Source organism: Saccostrea cucullata, unplaced genomic scaffold, assembly GCF_032062105.1.
Source record: "Saccostrea cucullata isolate Sc308-1 unplaced genomic scaffold, CSIRO_AGI_Scuc_v1 ctg326, whole genome shotgun sequence".
NCBI classification, from domain to species: Eukaryota; Metazoa; Mollusca; class Bivalvia; order Ostreida; family Ostreidae; genus Saccostrea; species Saccostrea cuccullata.
This window is the reverse complement of record NW_026930161.1, coordinates 745220-772423: the sequence shown is the minus strand read 5'-3', so window position 1 is coordinate 772423 and position 27204 is coordinate 745220. Positions and strand designations below refer to the sequence as shown.

The window sequence follows — 27204 nt, the reverse complement described above, 5'->3', positions numbered from 1 at the left end:
CCAGTACATGTACTTCAAATGATGGACTCTTTGAACCCTTTCCCCAAGATCTAACACCACAAGTTAGTTTTCTCAGTAATTTATCTGTACGCTTTTTTTTATTAACCACAGTTTTTAATGTACAGTGATTTCTATAGGTATATGGATCTTTGAACTAAATTCCATCAAAAAAGAATCAAGGACTTGATAGCTTGTAAATAAGCACTTGCCTTACTAGATTCCAAGACTATATATGGAAATTTTACTGGTATTTGTAGATTCAGTTTGGCATTTGCTACATTTTTATGACTCTCATATCACTTTAAATTGAAAAAAAATTAATATCCTGGACAATTAATGATAGATATTTGGGAGATTCCCATTTTTATTGACAGCCAAACACAAGGTTTCTTTTTGTTCACAATTTTTATGGTTTCTTTAACTCATCAACAATAGGACATTTCAAAGAGAGCTATTTCACACATCCTTCTGTTAATAAGATTAAAATGTACCAGTAAAATGACTTGTGATTTTAAAAGGAGGCAAAATCATTTCTTAATGCATCTAAAAATTAGCTTTAAGCAAAGATTTCCCAGCATATGATTACCCGGTATTACAAATCTGAGAAAAAGTCAAATGTTGAAGGAAAAATATCCAAGTTGTATAGTAATGGGTTATTTGATAAAGCTTCCAGTGATTTTATATGGCCTTTTTTAAGACTTATATGATTGTGTAGTAAAAATTGTATAGTTTTCTTAACAAATCCAACCTCAGTCTATTTATTATAAAAAGTATGGTATGTTTATATATCTGGAAGTGAAATAAAGTTGATATGAACAGCAGATCACAAATGCTATAAGATATACTTTTTTCCATGCAGGACATAATTTCCACTAACTCTACCCTGTGGAAATGTGATCCTGTGAAAATAAATATATCTAAAAGTATAATGGTAGCAGATCGAGATGAACAATTTTGATTCATTTCAGACCATATTTTGTTATATTTGTTTAGTTTATGATAGGTTTTACACAAGGAATGAAAATCACTTTGCTTTTAAGCATGAATTCATTGCAAGCATGTATGCTATAACCAAATTTTACTGCATCTATTTAAGCGTGAATTAAAGATGAAATTGGGGTAGATTTTATAAGTGAAAAGATTATTAGTCAGGAAATAGTTGATTGGTAAAGTACAGACCTCACTCTGCTACAAGAAAGAAAACAATAATTTACAAAGAAAGAACAAATAAAACAGGGGATTAATTGACAAAGATTACATGCAACTAAAGATCTGCAAAAAAAGACTCAAGGTTATGATCTTCACATGACCAATATATGTAATCAAATCAAGGACATTGACTCCTTAAGAAAAAACTTTCAAGCAATTTATACTCTGTTTTTATAAATTTGATGTATGTTTATTAATATTACTATGGTCTAATGGACGTACATGTATATACTAATGGAATGTATGTACTAATGGGATAGGCAACTCTTTCAGTTAATTAGCCTAAAATGCCACACACTCCTCAAGGTTTAAAAAATACATATACCCCAATATTCACAGTTTAAAGTTTGATTTCTGAAAAAATTAATCTGTTCTTTTTATTTATAGAAATGGATTACTTTTCTAAAAATTAATTTTAAAGATACTTTGCAAAATAATCAATTTGAAAATACATGTATTCTATTACTATAAAGCCAACCAATAAATTCCGTTATTCTGCAATTTTTTTTAAGTATAGCTTTATTTTTTAATATATATATATGTAATTATACTACAGTAAGGAATATAAATGCTAGCAAATAATCTTCATCTTTTTTTTAAATATATAAAGGTTTTTTTCAGTAAAATTCAATAGGATTACTTCTAATTTAGAAACATATCACTGACCTAGCTTCGAATTCCTGCAACTTATGAGATACTGTAAACGTGGTTATACTGGCGAGTTGAAAAATTGACGATTTTTTGTTTACGAAAATTGACGAGTGTTCATTTTGACGAAATATTTAATCAAGAGTTTCAAATCTTTGAATTCACGGGGATACAAAGGCAGCGTCGGAATCACTAAAATTTAATTTTTATACAAACTATCTATGTGTGTAAGATTTTATTAAATAAATTGCCCTCTTGTAATTTGTTTTCATTATAAGCAGCCAATTGCTTGAGGTGACAAACTAGGTCAAGCACGGCGTGAGAATTACGCTAAGTTGCACATACAGTATTTGATACAATAATTTAGATTCAATGATTTTTTAAAATGTGATTATAAATGACTATGTTTTCATAACTAATTACAAAAGAAATTAACAGTGACTTTGATCTAGTTATAAAAGAAAAAAGCCGTTAAAATTTAGCGGTAAAGTTGTACAATGGTCAATGTCTGTTGTGACGCTATGTACATGTATATGATAAGAAGTTTGATGAGTGTAACTTTTGACGAGAAAAGAAAAATGTCAAAATAGTCAAAATTAGCACATCGTCAAAATTTCCACGTTTACAGTATCTCGAGACTTGAAAAGTTACCAATCCCATTAGTATATATGTCCTGATTTTTTAAAAAGAAATGTTCCAACTTGGAGACTTTCAAGTATTAAAGGACACCATGAATAAATTAGCATAAGAGACAATAAATGACTGAAATAAACTTATAACAAAAAATACCGTATAATCCCCATTAACCGCCCCTGCCCCTATAAGCGCCCCCTTAGGTCTTTTTCAATTGTCAGGAAATAAGGGCCCCCTGTACAGTGATTAAAATCAACAAGAATCGTATCCAAAAATAGAAGCAAGTGAAAATGAAACTTGTCTATTATCAAATTTCTCAGTGGAAAATAAATAATTTAGCATAATTTGGTTGGATTATCTTCACTTTATGTAAAGTTAGACATTATTTTAGTGGCTCCTTGCATTTATTATTTTTTTTTCAAAAGATTTTTTGAACTTAAAATATGACATTAAATATCATAAAGAGAATACCAAAATAACTGCCCCCTTTTTGCAATTTTTTTAAGCGCCCAGGGCGTTTATTAGGGATTATATGGTAATAATAATAAGAGGCTAAAATTTGAATGATTAATAAACTAAAAATTCATGAATGTATGAAATAGTTCTGAAGATTGAAATGTTAATAGCCAATTAAAGCAGTTCTTGTGAGAAATTAAGTACATCCAATAACATGTTAATATAACACAACATATTAGCTTTATGATATGTTCTAGAGTGTTACATGTACTATGTACAGTGTAATTATGCCAAAAAATTGTTATGACTGTAAATTCTAAGCATGTATTGATATAACTGCTTGTCTATGTCATATTATAAAGTTTTGATTGGTACCAGTATTATTAGTGTTGACAGGATATAGAAGATGCTTTAAAACAATGTACAAATTAAGTTACTAGATTTGACTATAATAATAACAATAAGTTTTAGCAGAATTAAAACAGAGATCTTCCTCTTACATGTGTACTCTCATGGTGACGTAATGGAGTTGGTTCAAATATGTAAACTTCATTCTGGTATGATGCTGCAATCTAAACAAAATATAAACAAAGAATTAAAAATTTTAAAACTTGTACTTCGAAAGAGTATGCACTCTTGTTCATATGCTAGCTTCAAAATTAATTGTACATCAGACAGTATCATATTTTAAAGTTTTATTCTAAAAATTACCAAAATCTGTAACCTCCGCTCTCATGCTATAAAGGGGAAAACAATTATATCATGTATATCAGATCAGTAGGGGTGAAACGATACGCCTCCTTCACGGTTCGATACGTATCATAAAATTTGGTCTCGGTTCACTTATTTTTGATACAATACATTTTGATAGAAGGAAATAAATTCAACTGTTGTTTTAAGCTTCATTTTACTTAATCTAGTCAAATAATTCATGTGCAAAATGGATAGAATAAATCACCTTAATTGATTTGACTGTTAAAAATCATTTTACAAACTTTAAGTCCACAAAAATTTACGTTTTTGAACTAATTACACAGAGAAGCATGTTTATACCTTATGCCAAACCCGACTGAATGACCATCCCGACCGAAAAACGAACCGAACCGAAAGTAAAGATTTTGTACCGTGTATCGAACCGAGAAAAAATACCGCGGTGAACCGTTTCACCCCTACAGATCAGAACAATTTTTAAAGTGAATGTATATAAGTTTTTGTAAATTGGCTGCAATAATCTGGATGTGAACGACCAGACAAGAAATCAAACCCAGTTCTTCTGGATCAAGGAAACACTTCATTGTTTTTCTTTTCTCCTCCAAACAGTTAATATTTATGGAATCCGGATAGGGCCACGCAGTTCACTATCGCATCATCGCACCATCGAGCTTTAGGTCGATAGTGCGATGAAGAGATAATGCGATGACGACGAAGTGATGGAGCGATAACGATGAAGTGATGGTGCGATAGCGCGATGACGATGATGCTATGGCGCGACAATGCGATGACGATGATGCGATGATGCGATGACACGATGGTGCGATGACACGATGGTGCGACAGTGATGACAGGATGGTGCGATGACGATGGTGCAATAGTACGATGACGATGAAGCGATATTCACAATCGCTCAATCGTGCTATCGCACCATCGTCATCGCATTATAGCGCCATAGCATCATCGTCATCGCGCTATCGCATCATCGCTTCATCGTTATCGCACCACCGTTTCATCGTTATCGCATTATCGCGCTATCGACCTTTAAGTTGATGCTTGATGGTGCGATAGTGAACTGCTTGGCCCTATCCGGATTCCATAAATATTATTATGATACTTGCTTTATTGTCTAAATAAAAGTAATTTAAGGCTTACTGCTAAAAATGTGTAAGGGAAATACATTCACTGAGAAATCATTACCTTTCCACTGTCTGTTGAGCAATCGATACAATTGACCTTGACATTACCATGAGTTACACCTGGTATAATCTGAACTCGCTGGAAGTCGCTCGCCAAAATCACAATGTCACATCCTGCTGCATAGGCCTACCAAAAAAGTTTCATTGAGATTAGTCATAATTGCATTTTACACTACTGCTAGAAAATTATCAAACAGTTGAGATAAATCTAATTAATCAAGTAAAAAAGAATTCATAAATTGAAAATTTATGAGGTTATTTAGGAGGGGGTGTAAGATTAATTAACTTGCTAATTTCTATACTAAATTACATAATGATTACAAATTTACAAGCAATTTATCCAATCTTAACAAAATCCACTGCATATACATGGCAAATTACATTAGTTTGACACTTACATTTCTAAGTGTAAGTCCAGCTGAACTACAGCCCATTTAATTTTTACAAGTTCAAAGCATTTTTAATATTTTTTTTCAAATAGAAAAATCAATGTTTTGTAAAAATTACTTTGAAAATTAATATCATAAAAGTAAACTCTGTGTTTTACAGGCGTGGATCCAGGAATTTTTTCCCAGGAGGTCCACCCCAGACAAAAAATCTAATCCAGAAATTTGTTGACAAGCAAATAAAAAAAAAAAAATACACTCGCCCAAGCATAAAAAATGAAGTACCCTTTTCGGGAAGGGGAGGGGGTAGGCACTGACTCCTATGACTTTTCATACCATAAATAGATCTGCGTTCTCAAGGGGGAGGGGTCTGCATTTTCTAGGGGGTCCAAGGTCACTTTTTACATGGTTAAGTATATATTAAATTCAAGAACTCCAGGGGGTGTGGGAGTCTGGACCCCCAGACCCCCTCTAGATCTGCATGTCTTACCATGTTTACAATTTAATATGGAATATTAGAAAGTTTTATTTTAAAACAATTTTTTCTTACCAATTAGTTTGCGTTTTTTGTTTGTAAAATAATCCTTCTAATAAATTTCTTCTGGTCATGTAAATGAAGTGACTTAATTTGAAAGAAAATTTTAATAAAAAGAACAAAAACAACCCTAAAATTGTTTCCTTTAATCAAAATGTTTGTATTGAAAATGGTGAAGAGGGCATATCGTTTCAACCCTACTTCCCTTGTGTTGTTTTAGTATTTTGTATGACTTCTTAATAAATGATTGTTACAACTACAAGTTGAGAGAAATGCTCCTGTGAAAGCTGTTATGTTCTTCTTGTGCAATCATTAGGAGCCTAAACATGTTTCTTCAATATGTTTATGTTTGTTGATAACTTGAGGTTTATTAAGGCTTACAGTACTACTGACTTTTTATAAACTTGGAGATTTTTATTGACATGGCAATTTCAAAAATAAATATTTCTCAGTGAAAAAATTATCTTGTCCGATTAGTGAATACAGAGATGTTTTGACTTCCCTCATTCGGCTATCTTCTACGTTTTAACCTTACATCCCTCCAAATTAAGATATCAACATTAGATTACTGTTGGGAAAGTGTAATTCCCTTATTCAATAATGCTAATTAACTCTGTCATCAGATATAGCTAATTCCAATAGACGATTTCCTATACGTTATACATTATTGACAAACGAGACACCGCACACCTCCCTTCCCTGCTTCTGTTGTGTCGTTAGACCTACCGTAAAATGGACGCCCTCTACGCTTCCAACGGCATAACATTGGTCTCCTGCATTGCATGCTCCTGTTAACACTTGGTGCCGGTTCATATCAGCCGTAAAAGCACCAAACTAAACGCAACTTATGCTGTAAATAAAAGTACCTGAATCATCTGACACATCGCCATATTGGATTGATTTCTACGAGGGAGATAACTCGTACATTTTCATGATGACATTTAATTAATTCGTTCTTTGAATAGTGATTTACAAATAAATCAATAAATAGTCTTAGGCGATGTTTCTAGCTTGAAAATGACCGTTCATATTGTTTATTAATATAAATTTAATAAAATTTGTGATAGCAAACATAAAAGTTCTTAAAAGTGAGTGAACTAACTATCTTCGCTAGCCAAGGGTTTCCAATACGCTACTCTCCTCATGAACCCTGATTATGAGGAGAGTAGCATATCAGAAACACTTGGCTAGCGAAGATGGTGAATTAACATAAATGAGTGAGGAGATGAACTTCACTGGACAAATTTACCCATCTCCTGAAGCTTAACTTAGGCTTTAACAGATCATCCACTATGAATTATTTATTTTGGATCATATATTTACTTACATTCTTTCCATAGAAACGTATGTCTGACCACTTCAATTTATCATTTTCCCTCACCACTCTTCAGACGGACGAAAACAAAAATCCCATATATATGCGTACAGTTTTTTTTTCCTTATCAATGCTCTAGCTGGAATACGACTCAATATACTTTATGGTCAATAAGAGTTTGTTAAATGTCATGACTATTTACTCCGGTAAATGACTGCACAATTGTGTATGTCAAGATTTCCTATAGCTCCACCAGCAAACTTTATGGAAATTGGAAGAAAATTGCTGAATAGCGTGAAGGAAAAATAGGAAGTCGCTTCGGAAACTCTCTCTCTCTCTCTCTCTCTCTCTCTCTCTCTCTCTCTCTCTCTCTCTCTCTCTCTCTCTCTCTTCTTAAAAGGAATGTGGTATGGTATTTTTACACAAACAATTTCAAGAGAAATATTAATTTTGTTTAAATATTACAACAATCTGAAGTTTTTGGTTTTAGTCTTTAACACACGATTTTTCCTGAAAAAGATTGATTTTTAAATGTACTTTTTTGCAAACTAAAAAGTTTTAATATAAATAAATGTAGGATAGTGATCTGCCTTTATAATTAACGAAAATTAATATATTTTTTTAATGAATTAAGGTGTTCTTTACATTATATTAGACAAAGGACAAAAAAAAATATTTCAATATTTTGCATTTGGAATGTTGTCTAAATATTTCTTGCTACATAGGCCAAAGGTGAAGTTTTCGTTTTAGTGAAAACAAGCAATACAAAAATTTGTATATTTGTTAATCTTAAAATGCAATTTTGCATAATTTAAAGTTCCAAGTTATCGATCTAAGCATCGATCCCGGTACTATATCAAAGGTCTTGAAAACAGCTGCTTATTTTATTGTTAGGCCTGGTAAATCATTACGTTTATCAATAATGCACACGATTAAACAACACAAAAATTAATTACCAGATAAGGATTAGCAACAAAAGCAAAAATCAATTTTTAAGTGTATTTTTCATTTGTTATAAACATTGTATATATAAATAACTTTGCTTGCTTCGGCACACGGAACCGATTGGTTTCTGACCTTCAGTCTGAAAAGGTGCACGTGCACGTATGAAGAATTTTTTTTAATCACAGATTCATATAACAGGAACACTTTTAAATTTTAAGACATTTTTGTTAATTTTTTGAAATTTCTATCGACTGCTGAATTCTTGCTAAAGTGGGTCGAAGTTCAAAGTTCATCCTCAAAAGAGGTCAAATACGTTGGTACATGTACCCAAAAAAGGCCTTGTCATGATGAATATGAATGTGAAATATGAAAGCCATAGCTACAACCAATCAAAAGTCACTGGCGGACAAACAGACAGCTAGACAGACGAACAGGGCAAAAAAACTATGCCCCAAATATTTCGATAACGAGGGCATAAAAACATGTTTTCTTTAATTTTTCATATTTTTTTTTCAAAGATTTTTTAGATACTTAAGTTGTCACATTTTTTCTAGTTCCCTATATTAAAACTACATTATTATAGCTGCTACGATTTTGAACTATAAATTAACTATAGTTCTGGTTATATTTTGATTCCCAGACTGAACGAAAATGCTAACCAAAGCTAGATACATGGTCTCTTGAATGAAATTTTTCGATGCTGTGATGGGGGTATTCGCCAAATGATGACTAAAATATTTCAAACAGTTTATCTACAAATTATTTTATCTACAGGCTAATCAAGAAAACTCATCTTCTTATTCTCCCAAAAGAGTTTTAACAAATTATTTTGTTTTCACGCGAGAACATTTACATCCACTGAATATTTTTCCTTTATTTCTTATGAAGACCATTGCCATTAACCAGTACATAAACACACTAGGTGAGCCACTTGGGTAGATTTCTTGGACAACGGCTGTTCCATCAGTTATGCATACAATGACATATTCATCTATAATATAATATTTAATATATTTAATTTTACTTTTAATGTTTTTTCATACAGATAAAAATATAAACAATAAAGTTTTTTTTTTCTTTGTTTGTTAGTATGGAATAAACGTCATGTTGAACTTTTGCAGAAAAAAATTACATAACCAGCGTAAGCGGACTACATCCATGCAGGTTATGTATTTTTCTGCAACAGTTGCAACAGTAATTCCCCTATTAACAAACAAAGAAAGCATTTCATTATTTAATTGAGACAGATGTATGCGAAAGACGATTGACAATTTCAAAAGGAAAGTGTGTGTCGTCAACGATATCTCAAAGGTTTTATATTTATTAACAAAATATTGAATTATAATACGGATTTATTTTTCAACATGAACCAAATGTTTAATATCAGTTATATAAATAATCTTTCATATAATAATGTCTAACGTTTGCACAGTGGCAACTGCACACTTCATGTATATTAAATAAACAATGTACATTTAGATCAGCTCAAGATAGTCGTGTTTGCTATCATCCGTGGGGTACCGAAATGCCGTTTGTTGTTTTTGTCCTGGAGTTAATGGCGGGGCCGTTGGAGTCAAAAGGACGTCCAGTTTTGGGGATGTGGACTCCATATCATACTCCACAACAGAATATAACGAGGTTCTTTTCTCCCTCTCAAGTTGAAGCGTAAGTTCAGAAACCACCGAGCTTTGGCGATTGATTTTCTCTACAAAGTACAACTCACTCTGTTGTCTACGAAGCTCCTTTGTCGTTGATCGCCACTTGAAGACGAAAATCACAACGAGAACAAGAAATAAACACAAAACCGTCCCAAGTCCCACAAAGATAGCCATGTATCTCTCTGGAAAAGACGTTTCATTTGCTACTTTGTCTAAACTTGATCTGGAAAGATTTCCCAGCCCCATGGTTGATGTTATCTCAGCATATCTAATAACTGACTTCGTCCCATCCTTATAAATTATTTCAGTTGTCGAGTTTAAAGTTTTCAACAGAGAGGTAGTTGATCGTATGACGTCACCTTGATCCGTTTTTGAGGTAGTTGAAATGTACGTGTTCGGTTGGTTTCTCGTGGTTGGTAACAATGTTGCTTTAGCCTTTTCCAATCCTATGTTTTTCGTGGGTCTCATGGTGATATACTCCTGTCCATTGGGATACTGGAACTGCATGTTTAACCCTGGGGTGTTTGGTGTCGGTATCTTGAGGTTAGTCTGTGGTGAATCTAAAAATGAAAAGGTTGCAGAATATATTGAACAGTCATATTGAACAGAAAACAGTGTTTGAAATATATTGTAATATATTGATAAGTTATTTAAATCTCGTTGCTTTAGAGTTCTTTGGAAAATATTATTATTATTAGCAATTTCAGTTTTTGTTTCGGGGGGGGGGGGAGTAAATATTTTAAGTTGGGGGCACTAAAAAGATACCAGAAATTCCTTGACAAGCAAGAAAAAAGGTCATCAGACGTTTTTATTGAGGAACACAAACATATTGTATAGCTAGTTTTCTATAGTATGCTATGTATATCGGAAAAATATCTGCCCCCCCCCCCCCCCCCCGGGTTCCTATGGCCATGAAGAAATGCACTTACCTGAGTTACAGCTACAGACATAACATCCCAGAGAGTTAATATGAATCTGACAAGGACAATGCTCATTTGCTGGAAAGAAATCAATGTGCGTGTGTTTTAGATGAAGTAAATACCAACTACAAGAAGAGAAAAACCCTAAAACAAACAGAAGAAAATGTTTTTTTTTTTTTTTTGGTTTTTTTAAAAGAATAATTTGAACGTGAATTTAACGACTTTTACCTATGAACCCAGTTTGCATTGGATTTCCCATAGGAATATTCCCGTAAAAGCTATTTCCCGTTCCTAAGCACTCCTTTCCTAGTCCCCCACTGTTGGCGACCATAGGGTTAACGGCGTGCATGGAATTCTCCAGGAGATGGGGAAAGAATTTGTTTACGTCCAGGTCCATACCATTTCCAACAACTTTGAAATACATAAATAAAAATTATGCAGATTTTTATACACTCGTAATACTGAAAATTTTCCTATAAACCAATTCCCACAATAAATTACCTTGTCCAAAACTAGTTTCTTTCAGATGAACAAAGATTGTTAAGAAAACTGCTAGGAAATACATTGTAAGATTCATTCCAATTTTCCACCTCTCTTTGTCAAGTTCCATCCATTGTTGTCAATTTTGCTGTGTTAGGCCACACAAAGAGAATGCATTGGCTTCTAACTGTAAAGCCATTCCTCTTCCCAAAACGAGAACATGACTTACAAATATCTTTATGCGAATCATGTTCAAATCATTTCCTTTTGTGTATTAAACTATGGAATAAAACTTGTATTGGGCAAGAATAAAAAAAAGCGAACTTTAATGCTGATAATATTTCAGTGATTTTTGGTGCCACATAACACTTAAAACAAACAAATACTGATAATTGCCCTTGCCTGTACTCTTAAAGACAGGTGCTCCAGTACAATTGATAAAGGTACAGCTAGAACGAATTCTTAAGGAGATAAATAGAATCTTTACCAAATTTAGTTTTTAAATTTATAAAAATGTTAAAAATATATTTATAGGAAGGTTATGCAGTTTGGCCTTAAAATAATGATTTTTAAGGCAATACCCGATTAAGATAGGGTATTATATAATAACACTGTGTTAGTATCGAACTGTTTGGCTAAAATTATCACTATTATCATATTTTGTGGTTACGATGACTTCTAAAAGTAAATATTCATCAGGTCCACAGAAACATTCTGTAGAAGATTTCCGATGATGAGATAATGGAATATTTCTATAAATACAGAGATTTAGAAGTTGGTCGTAGAAATATTCAAAAAAAAAATACAAACTTCTTTGTTCAACAGATTTATTAAATACGGAGTTTTGCAGTGATTTGGAAAGAATTAAATGTGAAGAGTGATGGTTAACATTTTTAATGTCCAAATAAATGTAAATTGACAGAAAACATGTTGTGCAAGGCGATAAAAAAAAAACAAGAATGTACAGCTGTGTTGCAGAAGGCAATTATACACTTCAATAGAAATTTTTACATGCATTAAAACTGTAAACAAATAAAAAAGGGAATTCAAAATGTGCCGTCTCTTAAAATAATAAAAATAAAATGTCCAAACCACTTTTAAAATTTACAATGACTCCTGATAAGAAGAGCACAGAAACAAAATTTGTTAGACTACTGACGGATAAGTTGCTGTTACAGGGATTTCAACACTCTCGTTTCAAATCGGCATTTCTTAAAAAGTCGCTATAATGAACTTTTTAGCAAGTATACCCTCATCTTCGCTAGCCAAGGGTTTCTGACACGCTACTCTCCTCATAAACCCTTGGCCTACGGTGAAGTCAAAAGATAGGATTGTTTTCCGTCACGTGATCTGACTATCAGGTACGCACAGATATCGCCAGAAATAAAGACAAGTGTTAAAAAAAATTAAATCTGTTTTTTTCAAGAATAATTAAGAAGCAATAATTGAGTTATGTTCATTTATAATGTATAGAACAAATCTGAAGCTTCATTATATATTCTTAATCACATATTTAGAAGATATTGGATGACACCATGGCTATTCATAGAATTGAATGTTATCTTACGGATCGTTGTTTAATTTCCGAGATTAAATAGTGAAGATGTATCCCGAACGCAAATATCATCATTTACGAAAAACAATTGCTGATTGGTCGACCTGGGTGTACTGAAATCCAATCAGAACTTTGGAAAAAAATCCCTATTTCTATTAACACCGTAGGCCAAGGGTTTATGAGGAGAGTAGCGTATCAGAAACCCTTGGCTAGCGAAGATGGTATACCCTATTATTGGGTAGTTTACATTTTGACTGATTTGTTTCATAACAATTGTTAAGTCTTTGTTTTTATACTGAAATTGGCTACGGAATGTTCCATCTACTCTAGCTATCAATACATAGGGCTCATAGCCGATGAGACTGGTCAATAGGGAATGCTTACTTCTCATAAGCATTTAATCCAACCTCTGGAATATCCAAGGGTCTGTGTTTCATGCCCTCTTCATGCTCTTCACATACATGATGTACATGTATTTGTTTATACATGTAGATATTTTTTTTTTCATTTCTTAGTTTTACCTCTAATTGCAGTAACAAGGAAGACAATTTAAAATATTTTTGTTTAATGATGAAAATGGAAGGTAAAACAAATTTTAGAAATAGTTCGTACATGTACCAGGTATGTAGAATATGCCTTTGCGTATTGAATCAACTAGGAAAAGAAAACCTCTGTCTCTACTTGTCCTGCCCTGCACATGATTTATTTTCTAACTGCACCAATCAATGAACCAGTAGATTTATGTCAAAATAAAGTATTTTTACTATTTGTAATTTTATCTCGGACAAAGCATTGGAAATGTAAATATATTGGTAAAGTAGGTTTAAGTATGTGTAATGTACTGTATGTGTATTTTCAACTGTATGACATGGTTAGTTTCTTTGATGAAAGAAAGAATTGCTGAAAGAAGTGGTTGAACTAGTTTAAGTCACATCTAATGAATTGATTATATACGAAACACCTTCGCATTAAAGCAGAAAATATTTTATGGATGTAAATATTATTATACAAGCAATAAGAATGTTGAGATGTTAAGATTTTTTATCACATGGAACTTCAAAATCTAAAGATAAAATTCAGTTAATAAATTAATTTGTAGGGCTCACATAAATACTAGCAAAGGTATTTTAATGTTGATTCTTATTTTTAAAACTCTAATAATAAAAGGGGACTGAAAGAATTACATCAGGCCAAATTTGTTGTAACTATAAAGCAAATATTTATTTTACATGAAATACAATATATTGAACGGATATAACAATAAAATAAAGCAAGAGGAACACATCTTCTTTTTTTCTCATGTACCATTTTCTAAACTGTCACCGCCACTTGGTTTATGGTTTGATCCACCACTTTTCAGTTCTTTTATTATGCTTGGAGAAGAATCTGTTTCATTTGATAATAGCTTTTCATCTGACTGTTCAGCATTTATAGAAGCTTCATTGATACCATTTTCCTCCACTGAATCAGTATTTTTCACTGCACAGTTTGACTTGAATTGTTCACTAAGCTCTGCTTGGTCCGTTGGTATATGTTCTGTATTTAATTTATTGGCACCGTTCTGTAGTTGTTCTGAGTCCTGTTTATTTTCTGTAGTGTCAGTAACACTAACTTTCACTGGACATTTCTCTGCGTGATCTTCTTCTTCGCTGTTTTCCAGTATATTGTACACATCACTACATGCTGAAAGAAATATAACAGAAAAAAAATTAAATATGTATTTACATGCATAATAATTAAATCTTTTATTATTGCCTGGAAATTCAAATAGTAGAGGTGGCATGTTTAGATGCAATAAAAATGCTCATGTTATTTTGGATATGACCCCCCCCCCCCAAGAAAAATCATTTCTGTTAGAAAAAATGCAGATGCAATACCCGAATTAAAATGATTGAATATGCAAAAAATTGTAATTAAATATTGAAAGTTTCTAACTTCTATTTCTTACCAGCAAATGCCTCTGGATATAAGGTTCCCAGCCTTTGTTTCAAGGTCCTATGAAATATAATTGAAAATTGAGTGCTAAATTCATTTTAATAAAACAAAGAACATATACAGTCAATTCTCGAATTATCGCCATTCGATTCATCGCCATTTTCGCAATACCACCATGATTTCCCAAGAACGTTTTTCCTGCTATATAAAATTCTCTTTATAACACCAAATTCGCATACCGCCATCCGCCACCCTGTTTTCACAACAAACGTCCATTTTTTAGTGTCAATTATCTCGATATACCGCCACAGGTGCGTGTGGTCAGTGAAGCGCGGCTAATTGATTGACACTATCCCTGTTGTAAAGCATGCAAAGGCAGACAGGGTACCTGTAATTAAGTAATTAAACAAGAACTAAATAAACAAAGATTTTAACATGAACTGTTATAATAATTTTGTTTACTGTTTAATAAAAATCATTTAGTCACCATGGTCACGGCTTTGCGACGAAAGCGGTCGTTGTTAAAGTACGCCGATAACTATATAATTTAGATGATCTCTGCTTTAAACATTGCAAAGTTTGCTGAAAAAATAATTATACGGTATAAATTGTGAATGTTTTATTAACAATGTTGCCATAAACTTTAAATTTATTCAAGAATTCATTTTACTTACTATCGGCAATATATCACGATGATCGGATCGACCCAGCACGTTGTCTTTTTTTTCAATAGCAGAACTGCAGATTTAAATGCACACCCATGTACTTGTCTTTATTTCATAACTGCACATTTTGTTTTAGCGAATTTGTACATTAAAAAAATTACTTGAAGTATTTTCAATCAGTTTTTATATACATGTACATGTAATAATAAGGATAGAAACGCTTAATGGCATTGCTAACAACAGTAACTCTACTTCTTGTTTTCCAGAAGATGGGAAATTCAATTCATCGCCAAATTCGTTATACCGCCATGATTTATAAATTACAAAGGGTGGCGGTTTATCGAGAATTAACTGTACATGTATAGATCTCTCTTTCTCCTTAACAAAATATAAACCTTATTCTCCTAAAGATGATATCTAGGTCTGCCTTCATTTGTCCAAGAACTTGGGTATGTTGTCGGAATTCTTGTGTTGTTGCCTCACAACGGGCGGATGACAGCATATTGAAATTGATTAACATTTCATTGGTTTTCTCATATCTAGCCAACCTAAATTAAGAAAAATACCGAGTCAGGAAAATTAAAAATACAGTACAGCTGCAACAAAGTAGTTTCAAGCAATCAGATACCATACAGTGTACTGATGTACTTGTACATAAATCATTTCATCTGAATATCATTACATTAAATTGATATATTTCAAAGTTCTGTTTAAAATGTACTGTATTAATTTCTGGCATGTCTCTCAACAATTACAATCATTAGCAAAGAACATACAAGGATCATCAATTGGTCATGTCATAAGTTTATACAATGTTTTAGTACTTAATATGTAAAGAAATGCATAAATCATACAGTACAATTACGCATATTACACGGAACCAATATTTTTAGAGGAAATTCGAATTATGGTCTTTGTCACCATTGTACGCCCCCTATTATTTTTACTTACATGTCTCGTTGAAGCTGTACCATGGATTGTACATCTTCTTTGTTTACTTGTTCAACAAGTGCCTCTGTAAAAGCCCTAGAGGGTTCAATCGATATTTCATCCTCATCATTCTCTTCCGTTGTTGTTGACATTTTGCCGCTATGAAAATATTCGGGATCGGCATTCCAAAGAAATACTCGGTTATTTCCCTTCCGACAGACGACTTCCCTATTTTTTAAGCAGTCGAAAAATGACTAGATTTGCTGTATTTAAGGACTGCAACAGCACTTTATTTGCTGTTTAATGATCTGTATATGATAAAGACTTTAGTCATGTCATTTGAAGAGTTAGAGCAGGTTTGTGTTATTGTTTCATCAACAAAAATAGTCTTTAATTTGAATTGCCTCAGACACGCCTACTTAAAATAAGGAATCATTCAAAGTAATTTAAGCACTAGATAGATAAGGTTTTCAAATTTTACTGATGCAATTTTAGTATTTTGATGATTGAATATTTGCTTTGCATTCATTGTTTGTGACATACACTGTGAATAGTTACTTTCATAATTTATTTTTACAAGGCTATCGAAATTCCATTATCCATATAGATCTATTCAAATAAAAAAAGTCAACTTCCAACTGAAACTGGAATAGTGTTTTTGACTTGAATTGCAGTGGTTGCTCCACAATAGTTTTGTGACATAAAGGCATTGGAAAGTAGTGTTATATTTTGATATTTTTTAAAATAATGTGTTTTATTTAATAAGTTATTCTTTGATTTTTTTAAAACTAATTTTTAGGAACCATTTAATGCACATGAATTTGTTGAGAGATTAGCTTGGAAAACTATTGGAAAGAAAGCTCGGAACAGTTATGAAAATTTTGATCCATGGAGTCTGCATTCAGCATTTGAACAAGCAATCAAAGACCTAGAGGAGAAAAACAAACAGATTGAAAGAAACATTGAAAAGTTAGAGCATTCCTGTAAGGATGAAGAGAAGAAGCACTGGCAAAGGGTGGCTGACTTGCAGAGAAGGAATCAGGTAGTGGCAGGCTAAGCAACTTTTTTTGCCTTCATTGATAATTATTTCTAGAAAAAAATGAACCCAGAAATGAGCCTTAGACAAGACCAGAAAAGGTTCCAAGTTATATATAAATATGTTAGAGACCCTGTCAACAATTTGGACTAATTTATTTGGTTCTTGTAATTCTTATAATAAATGTATGTATTTGATAAAAACTTTCTGAATAAATAAAGACATTATAAATTTTGTCATGAGAATTCAGGAAGTAAAAACCTCATCTACATGGTCTACATAAATTTGAATTTTATTTAATGGCATAGAAAACTTGTCATTTATTGTTCTTTTAGTATTATTATTTTTGTTTTGTTTGCTTCAGACATCATACTCCCACTTCCAGTCTTTGGATGAAAGAATTAACTTAGTAGCCACTAAAGTTGTTCACTTAGGGGACCAGCTCGAAGGAGTGAACACACCCAGAGCTCGAGCTGTAGAGGCTCAAAGACTTATGAACTATTTGAATGAGTTCATGTCTGATGAACCTCCCAAATCAGCTGTCTTCACAGATCCATTCCAGGTGATTCAACATGATTTTTTTTCAACAATCAGGGGAATTTTTTTTTTAAACAATCAGGGGAAGAATTATTCCATATGTATAAATGTAATGTGCATGATTTCACAAAGTAATACATGTATTATTTTAGCATTGGAAATATCAGTAATTTACACATATATTCAAATATAGCTGCAATAATGTAGTCATCTCCCCCCCCCCCCCCCTTTTATTCTTGGGGGGCCTCTCCAGAAAACATCAGATTAAAAAAATCTGAGAGGGCTACATAATTGCAGCTAATTCAAAAAGCACAATTTAAGCAATGATTTAAAAAAAAACCCAGACACCTTTTATATTCACAATGATATGTAAATATAAGAAAACAGTCTTGTTTTTTTGATAAATGATTTACATGTAAATGTTCTAGATTGGATTCTGAAGGCATTGTACATGTAATTGTAAAACTGTTCAGTTATGTGTTGAAACTTAAATTTATCTGGCATAATGTTTTAATGAAAATTTTTATACTGCTTTCATTTAAGTTACAACTGGCTGCTGACATAATTCAGAAGTTATACCAGATTGCCCTAGAATTACCTGCAAATGATAAGTAAGTATGCTGTTTATTTCAAATTTTACTCTGTGACCAAATAAGAAAGAAAGAAGGAAATAACCTTTAAATAAACAAAAAAAAGAAACATTGCATTTACAATTATTTTTTTCTACAACATCTGAAGTGTTTTTGAATGTTATTTTTCAGATTTGACAGAGCACGTAAAAAGATTTGGGGTATGTAAATCAATGCCGTATTAATGCCCGGTAGTTATAATGTCATTATAATGTTTCATAGTTCCTCCTGCTTAGCCAGATTTTTCATGAAATACAATGTCCTTCTGACTGTTGATGCAAATTAGTTATCTTTCATCAATTTAAAGTTAATGGTTGATTTGTAATGACAAGATATTATTATAGTTATAGTTGAAAAAAAAACCTGATGAAATAGACTAGCAGAGACAAAAACAGAATATGTACAAATGCTATCAAATAAGTTTAACCATAGATTTTAATAAAAATACACTTTTTAAAAGATAAGTATAACTATGTGGAGTCGGAGCTGATTGTGGAATTCAAAAATGCCCATTCTGATGGAGATAAAAGGAAGATGAAGAAGGTGGCAGCTGTGCTGTCTAATTTCAAGGTCAGTAGGTCAATTCTATCCATGCCTTTAACTTAATGAGAACGATCATAAACTAAGCTGTTAATAAATGCAAAATGATTACCGGTAGGTGAATCAACAGGATAAACTTCTTATATTATGAATAAACACTGCATCTACTCAATATAAGTGTCAGAAGTCATGGATATTTAAGCAAAAGTGAATATTTTACTTTTAAACTACAAATTACATACATGCATAAATGTATCTTTCATTCCAGGGCTATGGGCAGTGTATAGAGACTTTTATCACGGAGTCCCAGAAGGGGGCGTACCTGAAGCCGGACCCTTTTGATGACGTCCTCCCTCTCTGTGTCAGGTCCAGTGAGATGATCAGTGATGTGTTCAGTAATCCAGACATGGTGATGGTGAAATTAGTACAGAACATTTACCATGGCAAGCTACAGGTGAGATTCTGTACATCATGTATGATCTCAATATTGTTCTTTCTGTTTGATCATTTATTGATTCAAGTTTTGAAATTCCACCTAAAATGCTAGGAAAATTACTGATTCAATTAAAAAATAACTCACATTTATGAATTTGGGATAAAAAGACCCACATCATATACAGTTATTCAGTTATTCCTTAGGCAATCAGAGAAAAAGATGCAGTGCTTCATTTTGCGAAAAACTTTTTAAGATACATGTACAACAAACTGTTGAGGAGGAGCAATTATTTTGTTCCTACAAGTAATGCACTCTCTTTGACGTTTGTTGTTCCAGTTCTCTTTAAAAACTGTTAAAAATGTGTAGGAAGCATTTTACATTAGCTTGTGTTTAGTTATTCTGAGCAAGAAGCTCAAACAAGTTTTACAGATCAGATTACATATCTGTCATATGTTACCCGTCTTTCTCTAACTATATACAGTATCTATAGTTTTAATTGGAAAATACTTTTAAAATCCTTTCTAAACAATCAAGCAACAATTAATTATATTACATATACATGTAGTTTGAATCTTTACCATGAAATGTAGATTATTAACTTTAATTAAGCTAAAGTTTCTCAAAAAGCCTAAATTTCTCAAATTAATTTGTTTTCATCATTATTTGGAATGTGACAAATTTATCAAGTATGGAGTTTGAATTCATAAAAAGTTCATAGTGATTTACCTGAAAACTTTTAAACTATTAAAACTAACTACATGTATGTATTTTTTAGACTCACATTTCCTCTAAGCTGGATCACCTGGATGACCCAGAGGAATACCTTGTACAGCTTTATCAGTTGTACACGAGGTATGGATCATTTGCTTTATTCACAAGAAATCCCTCAAGTAATACTTAATGCAATTAACACTTGTGAATCTGATTTCATGTAAATATTACCCAGAAAAAAGTAAACATATTTTTCCTTTAAAAAAGTTAATTTATTTCCTTTTTTTCCCATGGATAATGCATTTTTTTTATACAGAACAGTGAAGCTTTCAGAGGAGTTGTCCCAGTTTAAGATGGGGAATGACAGTTTCTTTCTCACCAAACTCACAAAGCAAAGTTTTGCAAAACATCTCGAAGCCTATATCGGGTAATGCACAAATCCACTCCAGACTTGCTCATTTTTGTTTCAATTACAGACATAAAATGGATGAAGTGTCTGACTATTTAATCACTGTAAAAGACATTTAATTTCTGTGTAATATGGTAAAATATAATGTTTTCCAGATCAGAAACAAAATATCTGAAAGAGAGATGTTCAGCTCATCTGCAGAGATATTATGAAGACACAAATCACATTAAAAAACAGATTCAGTCTGGAGGGTGAGTTACATATAATTTAGACATTTGAACAAAAACCAGTGTAAAAAGTACCTGTCAATATGGTTCTAACAGCTGTTTATCATATATACCTGGTAAATATATGTTTTGCTTTTCAGGTTGGTAGATTTTAAGAGAGATCTGCAAGCCAAGATAGGCACTCTTACCAAGGCAAATGTAAACATTGGTCCAGCTGTGGAAAACTATGGTGGTGAGACCTTCCTCTCACAAGAAGTGACCATTAGCTTGTTACAGGAGGCCAAGAATGCATTCAAACGCTGTCATGTAGTGAGTTGTTAAAGACCATTCTTATTGTGTGTAGTCTTTTTAATGTATTGTTAGAGATATGAGCATTGAGAAAACTGAGAATTCATTTCTCTGTTATACTGCATTCTGTTCTTGTCTGTGGACACTTATTAACTTCCTATCAAAAAGTGTTTACTGAAATTGAGTATCTAGTACATGTATTACCCGGTATTGATGCTCCAACTTGATCAAAATATTATTTCAAGAATGTGTCTTAATTAAAGAAATGTATTTCCTAGTCAATATTATTGCACCTTATTTGCTCTTATGATTATAGTTTTCCTGATTGTTTATTTTTCAGCTGTCCAGCAGTTCTGATATGGCTGGCAATGCAGTGCAGATTTTGGATGTCTTGATACAATATTTGGTAGTTGAACATATTGATTATGCAGTAGAATTAGGATTACAAGGTACTTACAAAAATTAACATAAATGTATTGGACGCTATTTTTAATCGAGTGAAACCTTGGAGCTACAGTATATTTAAGTAAGGATTTTCAACAAAGAATGGAATTGTATCTAGGTAATTGAAAAGAAAGTCGTAAATGTAATTCTCAGACCCTATTTTTCAGCTATCCCCCTGCCAGACCCCCGGACGCCCCCACAGGTATATTTCTTTGATGTAGTCGGTCAAGCCAATACATTGTTCCACCTGTTTGAAAAGCAGTTCATGGATTCACTAGTTCCCCTTGTTATGTGAGTTAAAAAAAAGGATCCAACCTAAAATCATAATACATTTACATGTTTATTTTGAGAAAAGTATGTATGGAACATATATACCAGGTACTTATTATGTTCCCCAAATGAAGTTGGGGAACATATTGTTTTTACTATGTTTCTTATTATTATTATTATTATCATTATTATATTTTTCTTCTTCCTTGGAAAATTTTGTACTCGAGTGATCTTGTAAACTACACATCAGACTAAGGTAAAATGTTTTTAGGGTCAGTAGACATGTTATGTAGATTTGCCGAACAAAGGTCATTTTGCGCGAAAGTGCTTGCAAGAGCGCGCACGTGCAACACGTGAAATGACCGATTTAATTGATATAGGCGTAACTTTTTACATTTTTGATGAAATGCTTTGAAACTCAGAATATAAGGATATATTAGTGGCATAGACAATATGACATGGTCAAAATAGCAAGATCTCATGCGCATGCACGTGCGCTTCGCTCTGATTGGCTGAAACCAAAGTCTCAGTATCTTTCTTGTTTTTTGACGAAATCCTATGAAATTTTGAACATAGCCATGCATTAAGATATCCTACAAATTGATATATAGCAATTATCATGAAAACACGTGCATGCACGTGCACTGCAATCTGATTGGCTTAAACTTTAAATAGCTATAACTCCCTTGGTTTTCAACCAAACAGGATGGGATTTGGAACGTAGATAGATATAATGAACTTCTACAAGAAGGTATGGTCACCATGCACATGCATACATGTGCGTGTACGTGCGCTGTAATCTGATTGGCTGAAACTTTAAACAGCTATAAATCCCTTGGTTTTCAACCAAACGGGGTGGGATTTAGAACATAGATAGATGTAATGGACTTCTACAAGAAGATATGGTCACCATGCTCTTGTATGCACATGCGTGCACATGAAATGAGTTAAATCAAAAATACACTTGAATGAGCATATTTTTAATACTTTTGGATTAAATACTTTAATATTTAGTATATTAAAATATATAGATTGTGTAGACAAGATGATATGGTCATTACGCACATGCATTCACATGCATTCACATGCGCACGCGTGCAATGCTAAAATTTGAATGAACTTGGCATTGTTAAAGTCTCAAATGCATAGATTTTGTCCTATTTAATGAAGCTTACAGGGAATATGGCACCAAAAGGGAGTTGGGGAGCATTTGGGGAACATCCGTAACAGTCCCCTTTACAATTAGCACTAGTTATTGTTGCTGTTCCAGGATGTTGCATTGAATTTATAGTACATGTAGATCTTTTAGTTGCAAGAGCATTTGTTACACTTATTTAGCTCGTTATTAGCTATTTTCAAAACACTGCCTCTCATCAGAGACTTTTGGTTGTAATTTCATGCAGGTTCATTTGTCATTTATAAAAAGTGCAAATTGCATAACATAACCTGTAAATCATATTGTGTGTCAATATTCCTTATTTCCTACTTATTTTCCTTTTTGAAGTTTGTATTCCTCATTTTAGTGTATATTTCCCATTATCCATTTATATGTACCTATATTCCTTTAGATCATCACCAAGACACAGTGAATGTTTACAGAAGAAGAGAGATTTGAGGGAACAGTTGGAAACTAAGATTGACAGTGGATTAGACAGGGCTATAACTGCCATCACAGGATATGTAAAGTTCCTCCTTGCTGCGGAACAGAAGAAAACCGATTTCAAACCTGATGATGATAGTGCTATGCTGGCTATGGTGTCTCCTGTAAGATTTCTTAGGTGTTATAACAATTAAAATAACACATTTTTAGCTCACCTGAGCTAAAATATATCCTATACATAGGAATATATAGGACATTTTTTTATAAAAATCTTCTCCAGAACCGCTGGGCTAGGAAAGATGAAACTCGTGTGGAAGCATCCTCAGGTAGTGTAGATTCAAGTTTGTTCAAATCATGACCCCCGGGGGTAGGGTGGGACCACAATGGTTGATCAAATTTTTACATAGGAATATATAGGAAAAATTTTTAGGAAATTTTTTTCTCCAAAACCATTGGGCCAGTAAAGATGAAACTAATGTTGAAGCATCCTCAGTGTAGATTCAAGTTTGCTCAAATCATGAACCCTGAGGATAGGGTGGGGCCACAATGGCTGATCAAAGTTTTACATAGGAATACTTAGGTAAAATCTTTTAAAAATCTTTTTCTCAAGATCAGCAAAGCTATGAATGGTGATATTTATATGGAAACATCCTCAGTTAGAGTTAATTCAAGTTTGTTCATATCATGATCCCTGGGGGTAAGGTGGGGCCATGATTGGCAATCAAATCTTTACATATTAGAAATATATAGGAAAAATCTTTAAAAACTCTTCTTCTCAAGTATGACAAAATTATATAATGTATGCTTTATCGATATAGTGACATTCTCAAGTAATAAAAAATCAAATCCCCCCTCCCCCAACAAGTAAACTTTTCAATACTGAGCTGACTTGTGTTTTTTAACTAGTCCATGTGTTCATGTGAGCGATGTGGCCCATGGGCCTCTTGTTTTAGATGGGGATACCAAGGAGCAGGCTGTATAAGCTACTTGATAAATGCTTCATGCTTTTTGATGTATAACTATGGGCCAGAAAATTGTTTTATCAGGAAAGGACTTATAATTATGGACCAGAAACAAAAATTAGAATTATTGATACATGCATGTACATTCCAATTACAGTAAAAATTATGCATTGTATTGAAGAATCTGCTTTCCAAACACTACTGATAGCTCTTGTTTCTTTCTGATTGTAGGCATGTTCAAAAGTGGTGAAGTTTATCTATGGAATACATAGGAACATCCGAGATAGTCTGGATGGGAAGAATGTGGATGTTGTTCTATCAGAGCTGGGTACAAGACTTCACAGAGTACTCTTTGAACATCTGCAGCAATTCCAGTACAATTCCTTAGGTAAATGTAACAGATAATTTCTCTAAATAAATTACTGGATATATATCAAGCCTACAAATTTTTATGTTTCCCAAACAAGGATTCATAGAAGTATTGTCTTCAGATAAAATACATGTACTCTGTAAAGTTATTTGTAGATGAAACATACACAAATACTGCATTAGCTAATGAAGCTTGTATATGTCACTAACCAAAATGGTGATATATTTGGTCATAACTTAGGAATAAAGAAGCAATGGCTCCTCATACTAAATGCAAAGATTGCATGATCATGCCTGCAAAATATACATGTATTCTGACCCTGACCTAATTCAAGGTCAATTTGGCAACTTTGAGGTCCCTGAAAGAAAAATAATTGGAACTTTTTGAGAAAAACATACAATTGATTATGGCTCACACTTTATTTCAACATTGTTAATATCCAGAGAAAGTTTCATAAATCTGGTTAAAATTAAATTTATCTATACAAATTCAAGGTGAAAACAGGAGATATGATTTCATGAGCTTGCTCACAGAACCACTGATTTATTTTTCCATGAATATTTATGCACTTTTATATGATAAATGATTAATTTATTTTAACCTTTTCATGAATATGTTTTTTAAGATAGTGAAAGACAAATAAACATTTAGAGGTCACTGAACTTCAAGGTTCCAAGGTTATAAATGTATGTCTTTAAAATTTCTAGTTTTATTCTGTACCATTTATGATATCTTCATTAAGTCTAGAAAAACGTCATTTAAATGACATGGGCTAGAAAAAGATGAAGGTTTAGTTTAATGAAGTTGTTTGCGGAAGTGAAAATCTCATAAATTAAATCAAACTTTGTACTACAGGTGCCATGTTGGTGATCTGTGATGTGAATGAATACAGGAAGTGTATGAAGGAGTTTAAGATTCCGGTAGTGTCGGACCTGTTTGAGAAGCTTCATGCCTTGTGTAATCTACTGGTGGTTGTCCCAGAAAACCTCAAGGAAGTCTGCAGTGGAGAAACTCTGGTAGGTAGTCGTAAAGGTTTAAATGAAATACTGTAGATTCCTTATTTTTCACGAGAACTTATTATCATGAAATAATTAGCGAATGGATGGTTGATCAACAGAATTTACATAGACTTCAGCAACATAAAAATAAAAGAAAGAAATTTTATTTCGCGAGCGATGCTCCTTGCGAAATTATGCGATAATTAATTCCTAGGGTATTATAAGGAATCTACAGTAATTGATAAAGGCAATAAAGCAAAACTTTTAATGTGAGAGTTGATATTTTAATAGAGGTAAATATCTCATTCTGTAGAATTAAACAGTTATCAAAGGTTCCATCAACAGATTCTGCTATTTCTTTATCAGAATAAACAACTGTTTACTGTATGCACTGCATGCCATAATAATATTGCCATGTAAGGTGGTTTCCGTGACCTGTTTTAGTTACATTTAAAATCATTATGAGAGCTTTTTTCATTTAGGAAATTTGGATTCTCAAAAATACCTATTGTTTTCATTATTGTAATTTAGATGTTTTAACATATTTATTTCCTTGTGAGAAACATGGAAATCAGCAGGTGGGATAAGTGTACACTTTTGTTCATATACATTTCATTTCTATTTTTAGACTGGATTAGATAAATCTGTCCTCCAAGCTTTTATTCAACTGAGAGCAGACTACAAGACTTCTAAGATAGCTATGATGCTGAAATAATAATTATATAATAATTTGCTGTCATAATTTAAATTAATTCAAAAGAGTATAAGATAATTCACCAGATTTGTTTTCAGACCAATTTTCTTTACTCTGATTTTAAAGCACAATAATAACAAATGAAATGGGCATTAAACACCGTACATAAGTCATACATTTGTATCTGTAGATCAGCTTAGGCCTAAATTAAAATATTTTTTGTTTGCCCTTAGCCGACCGACCCATGAAAATTAGCCCGACTCAAAATATTTTATTCCACTTTTCAATTATACATTTTTTTTATTTTCAACAAAAAAAAAATCCAAATGCACTAGCATATCTTGTTCCATGAAGCATAAGTTTCAATAACAAAGAATATGTACATGAACATATTGATTTTCATACGCCCGTCTTAAGACGGGACGTATTATGTTATAGGCTTCGCGTCTGTCCATCTGTCTGTCTGTTAGCTTTTCCTGTGTCTAGCTCATACGGCTCATAACTTTAATACTATTATAGGCCTAGGATTATCAAACTTTGTCATCTGATGCATCTTGGGTAGAAGGTGTGTCGCGCACAAAAAGTAGGTCACTCTGACCTTTAATTAAGAAGTTATAGCCAAATATGGATAAATCCTTTCTGGCCTATAACTAGAAAACTATAAGACTTACAATCATCAAACTTGGCCAGTTTATGCATCTTAGGTAGAAGGTGTGTTGCGACCTATTTCAAGGTCACTGTGACCTTTAATTGAAGTGAAATTAAAAAAAAATGTGTCTTTTTACTATTCATTAACACATCCCAAATAATGTATGAGTATTGCACTGTCCTTATTAAAAAAGTGTTAAATCAAGAAAATACTTATTTTTTAAG

General features: G+C 32.6%; 4 protein-coding genes across 4 annotated transcripts in view; 1 reads left to right on the top strand and 3 right to left on the bottom strand.

The window, feature by feature from the left end:
- LOC134283147 (dmX-like protein 2) overlaps positions 1 to 6675 on the bottom strand; it is a 33666-nt gene extending 26991 nt beyond the window's left edge. The window contains exons 1-3 of the mRNA XM_062765607.1: positions 6504 to 6675; positions 4858 to 4983; positions 3447 to 3518 (exon numbers count right to left, since the gene is read on the bottom strand). Of these exons, the coding sequence (XP_062621591.1) occupies positions 3447 to 3518; positions 4858 to 4983; positions 6504 to 6590 (285 nt within the window). The 5' untranslated portion in view covers positions 6591 to 6675. The remainder of the gene's footprint in view (positions 1 to 3446; positions 3519 to 4857; positions 4984 to 6503) is intronic.
- Positions 6676 to 9382: 2707 nt separating this feature from the next.
- On the bottom strand, positions 9383 to 11246 carry LOC134283094 (uncharacterized). The gene is made up of 4 exons (XM_062765529.1): positions 11117 to 11246; positions 10844 to 11026; positions 10625 to 10693; positions 9383 to 10255 (listed from the first exon to the last, which is right to left on the bottom strand). Exons 1-4 carry the CDS (start codon positions 11223 to 11225, stop codon positions 9513 to 9515), a joined length of 1104 nt encoding a protein of 367 aa, XP_062621513.1. The 5' UTR covers positions 11226 to 11246; the 3' UTR covers positions 9383 to 9512.
- Positions 11247 to 13845: 2599 nt separating this feature from the next.
- LOC134283130 (kxDL motif-containing protein 1-like) lies at positions 13846 to 16421 on the bottom strand. The gene is made up of 4 exons (XM_062765585.1): positions 16202 to 16421; positions 15646 to 15798; positions 14599 to 14645; positions 13846 to 14333 (listed from the first exon to the last, which is right to left on the bottom strand). The coding sequence occupies exons 1-4, from the start codon at positions 16330 to 16332 to the stop codon at positions 13948 to 13950; spliced, it is 717 nt and encodes a 238-aa protein (XP_062621569.1). The 5' UTR covers positions 16333 to 16421; the 3' UTR covers positions 13846 to 13947.
- Positions 16397 to 26800, top strand: LOC134283129 (exocyst complex component 5-like). Its single transcript, XM_062765584.1, has 17 exons — positions 16397 to 16536; positions 16980 to 17222; positions 17581 to 17778; positions 18297 to 18364; positions 18515 to 18543; positions 18843 to 18952; positions 19191 to 19376; positions 20134 to 20210; positions 20386 to 20496; positions 20634 to 20729; positions 20846 to 21014; positions 21334 to 21442; positions 21605 to 21728; positions 23276 to 23471; positions 24501 to 24657; positions 25495 to 25655; positions 26266 to 26800. Exons 1-17 carry the CDS (start codon positions 16495 to 16497, stop codon positions 26350 to 26352), a joined length of 2163 nt encoding a protein of 720 aa, XP_062621568.1. The 5' UTR covers positions 16397 to 16494; the 3' UTR covers positions 26353 to 26800.
- Positions 26801 to 27204: the final 404 nt, after the last annotated feature.

Bases quoted from the DNA above. Each gene is read 5' to 3' on its own strand.
- LOC134283094 (XM_062765529.1), bottom strand. From the start codon at position 11,225: ATGGAACTTGACAAAGAGAGGTGGAAAATTGGAATGAATCTTACAATG. The intron at 11,027-11,116 runs GTAATTTATTGT...TGTATTTCAAAG, and splicing joins AGAAACTAGTTTTGGACAAG to TTGTTGGAAATGGTATGGAC. The intron at 10,256-10,624 runs GTAAGTGCATTT...TTTCATTTTTAG, and splicing joins TGTCTGTAGCTGTAACTCAG to ATTCACCACAGACTAACCTC.
- LOC134283130 (XM_062765585.1), bottom strand. From the start codon at position 16,332: ATGTCAACAACAACGGAAGAGAATGATGAGGATGAAATATCGATTGAA. The intron at 15,799-16,201 runs GTAAGTAAAAAT...TTCTTAATTTAG, and splicing joins GTACAGCTTCAACGAGACAT to GTTGGCTAGATATGAGAAAA. The intron at 14,646-15,645 runs GTTTATATTTTG...TATATTTCATAG, and splicing joins ATCATCTTTAGGAGAATAAG to GACCTTGAAACAAAGGCTGG.
- LOC134283129 (XM_062765584.1), top strand. From the start codon at position 16,495: ATGATAAAGACTTTAGTCATGTCATTTGAAGAGTTAGAGCAG. The intron at 21,015-21,333 runs GTGAGTTGTTAA...TTTATTTTTCAG, and splicing joins CATTCAAACGCTGTCATGTA to CTGTCCAGCAGTTCTGATAT. The intron at 21,443-21,604 runs GTACTTACAAAA...CCTATTTTTCAG, and splicing joins AGTAGAATTAGGATTACAAG to CTATCCCCCTGCCAGACCCC.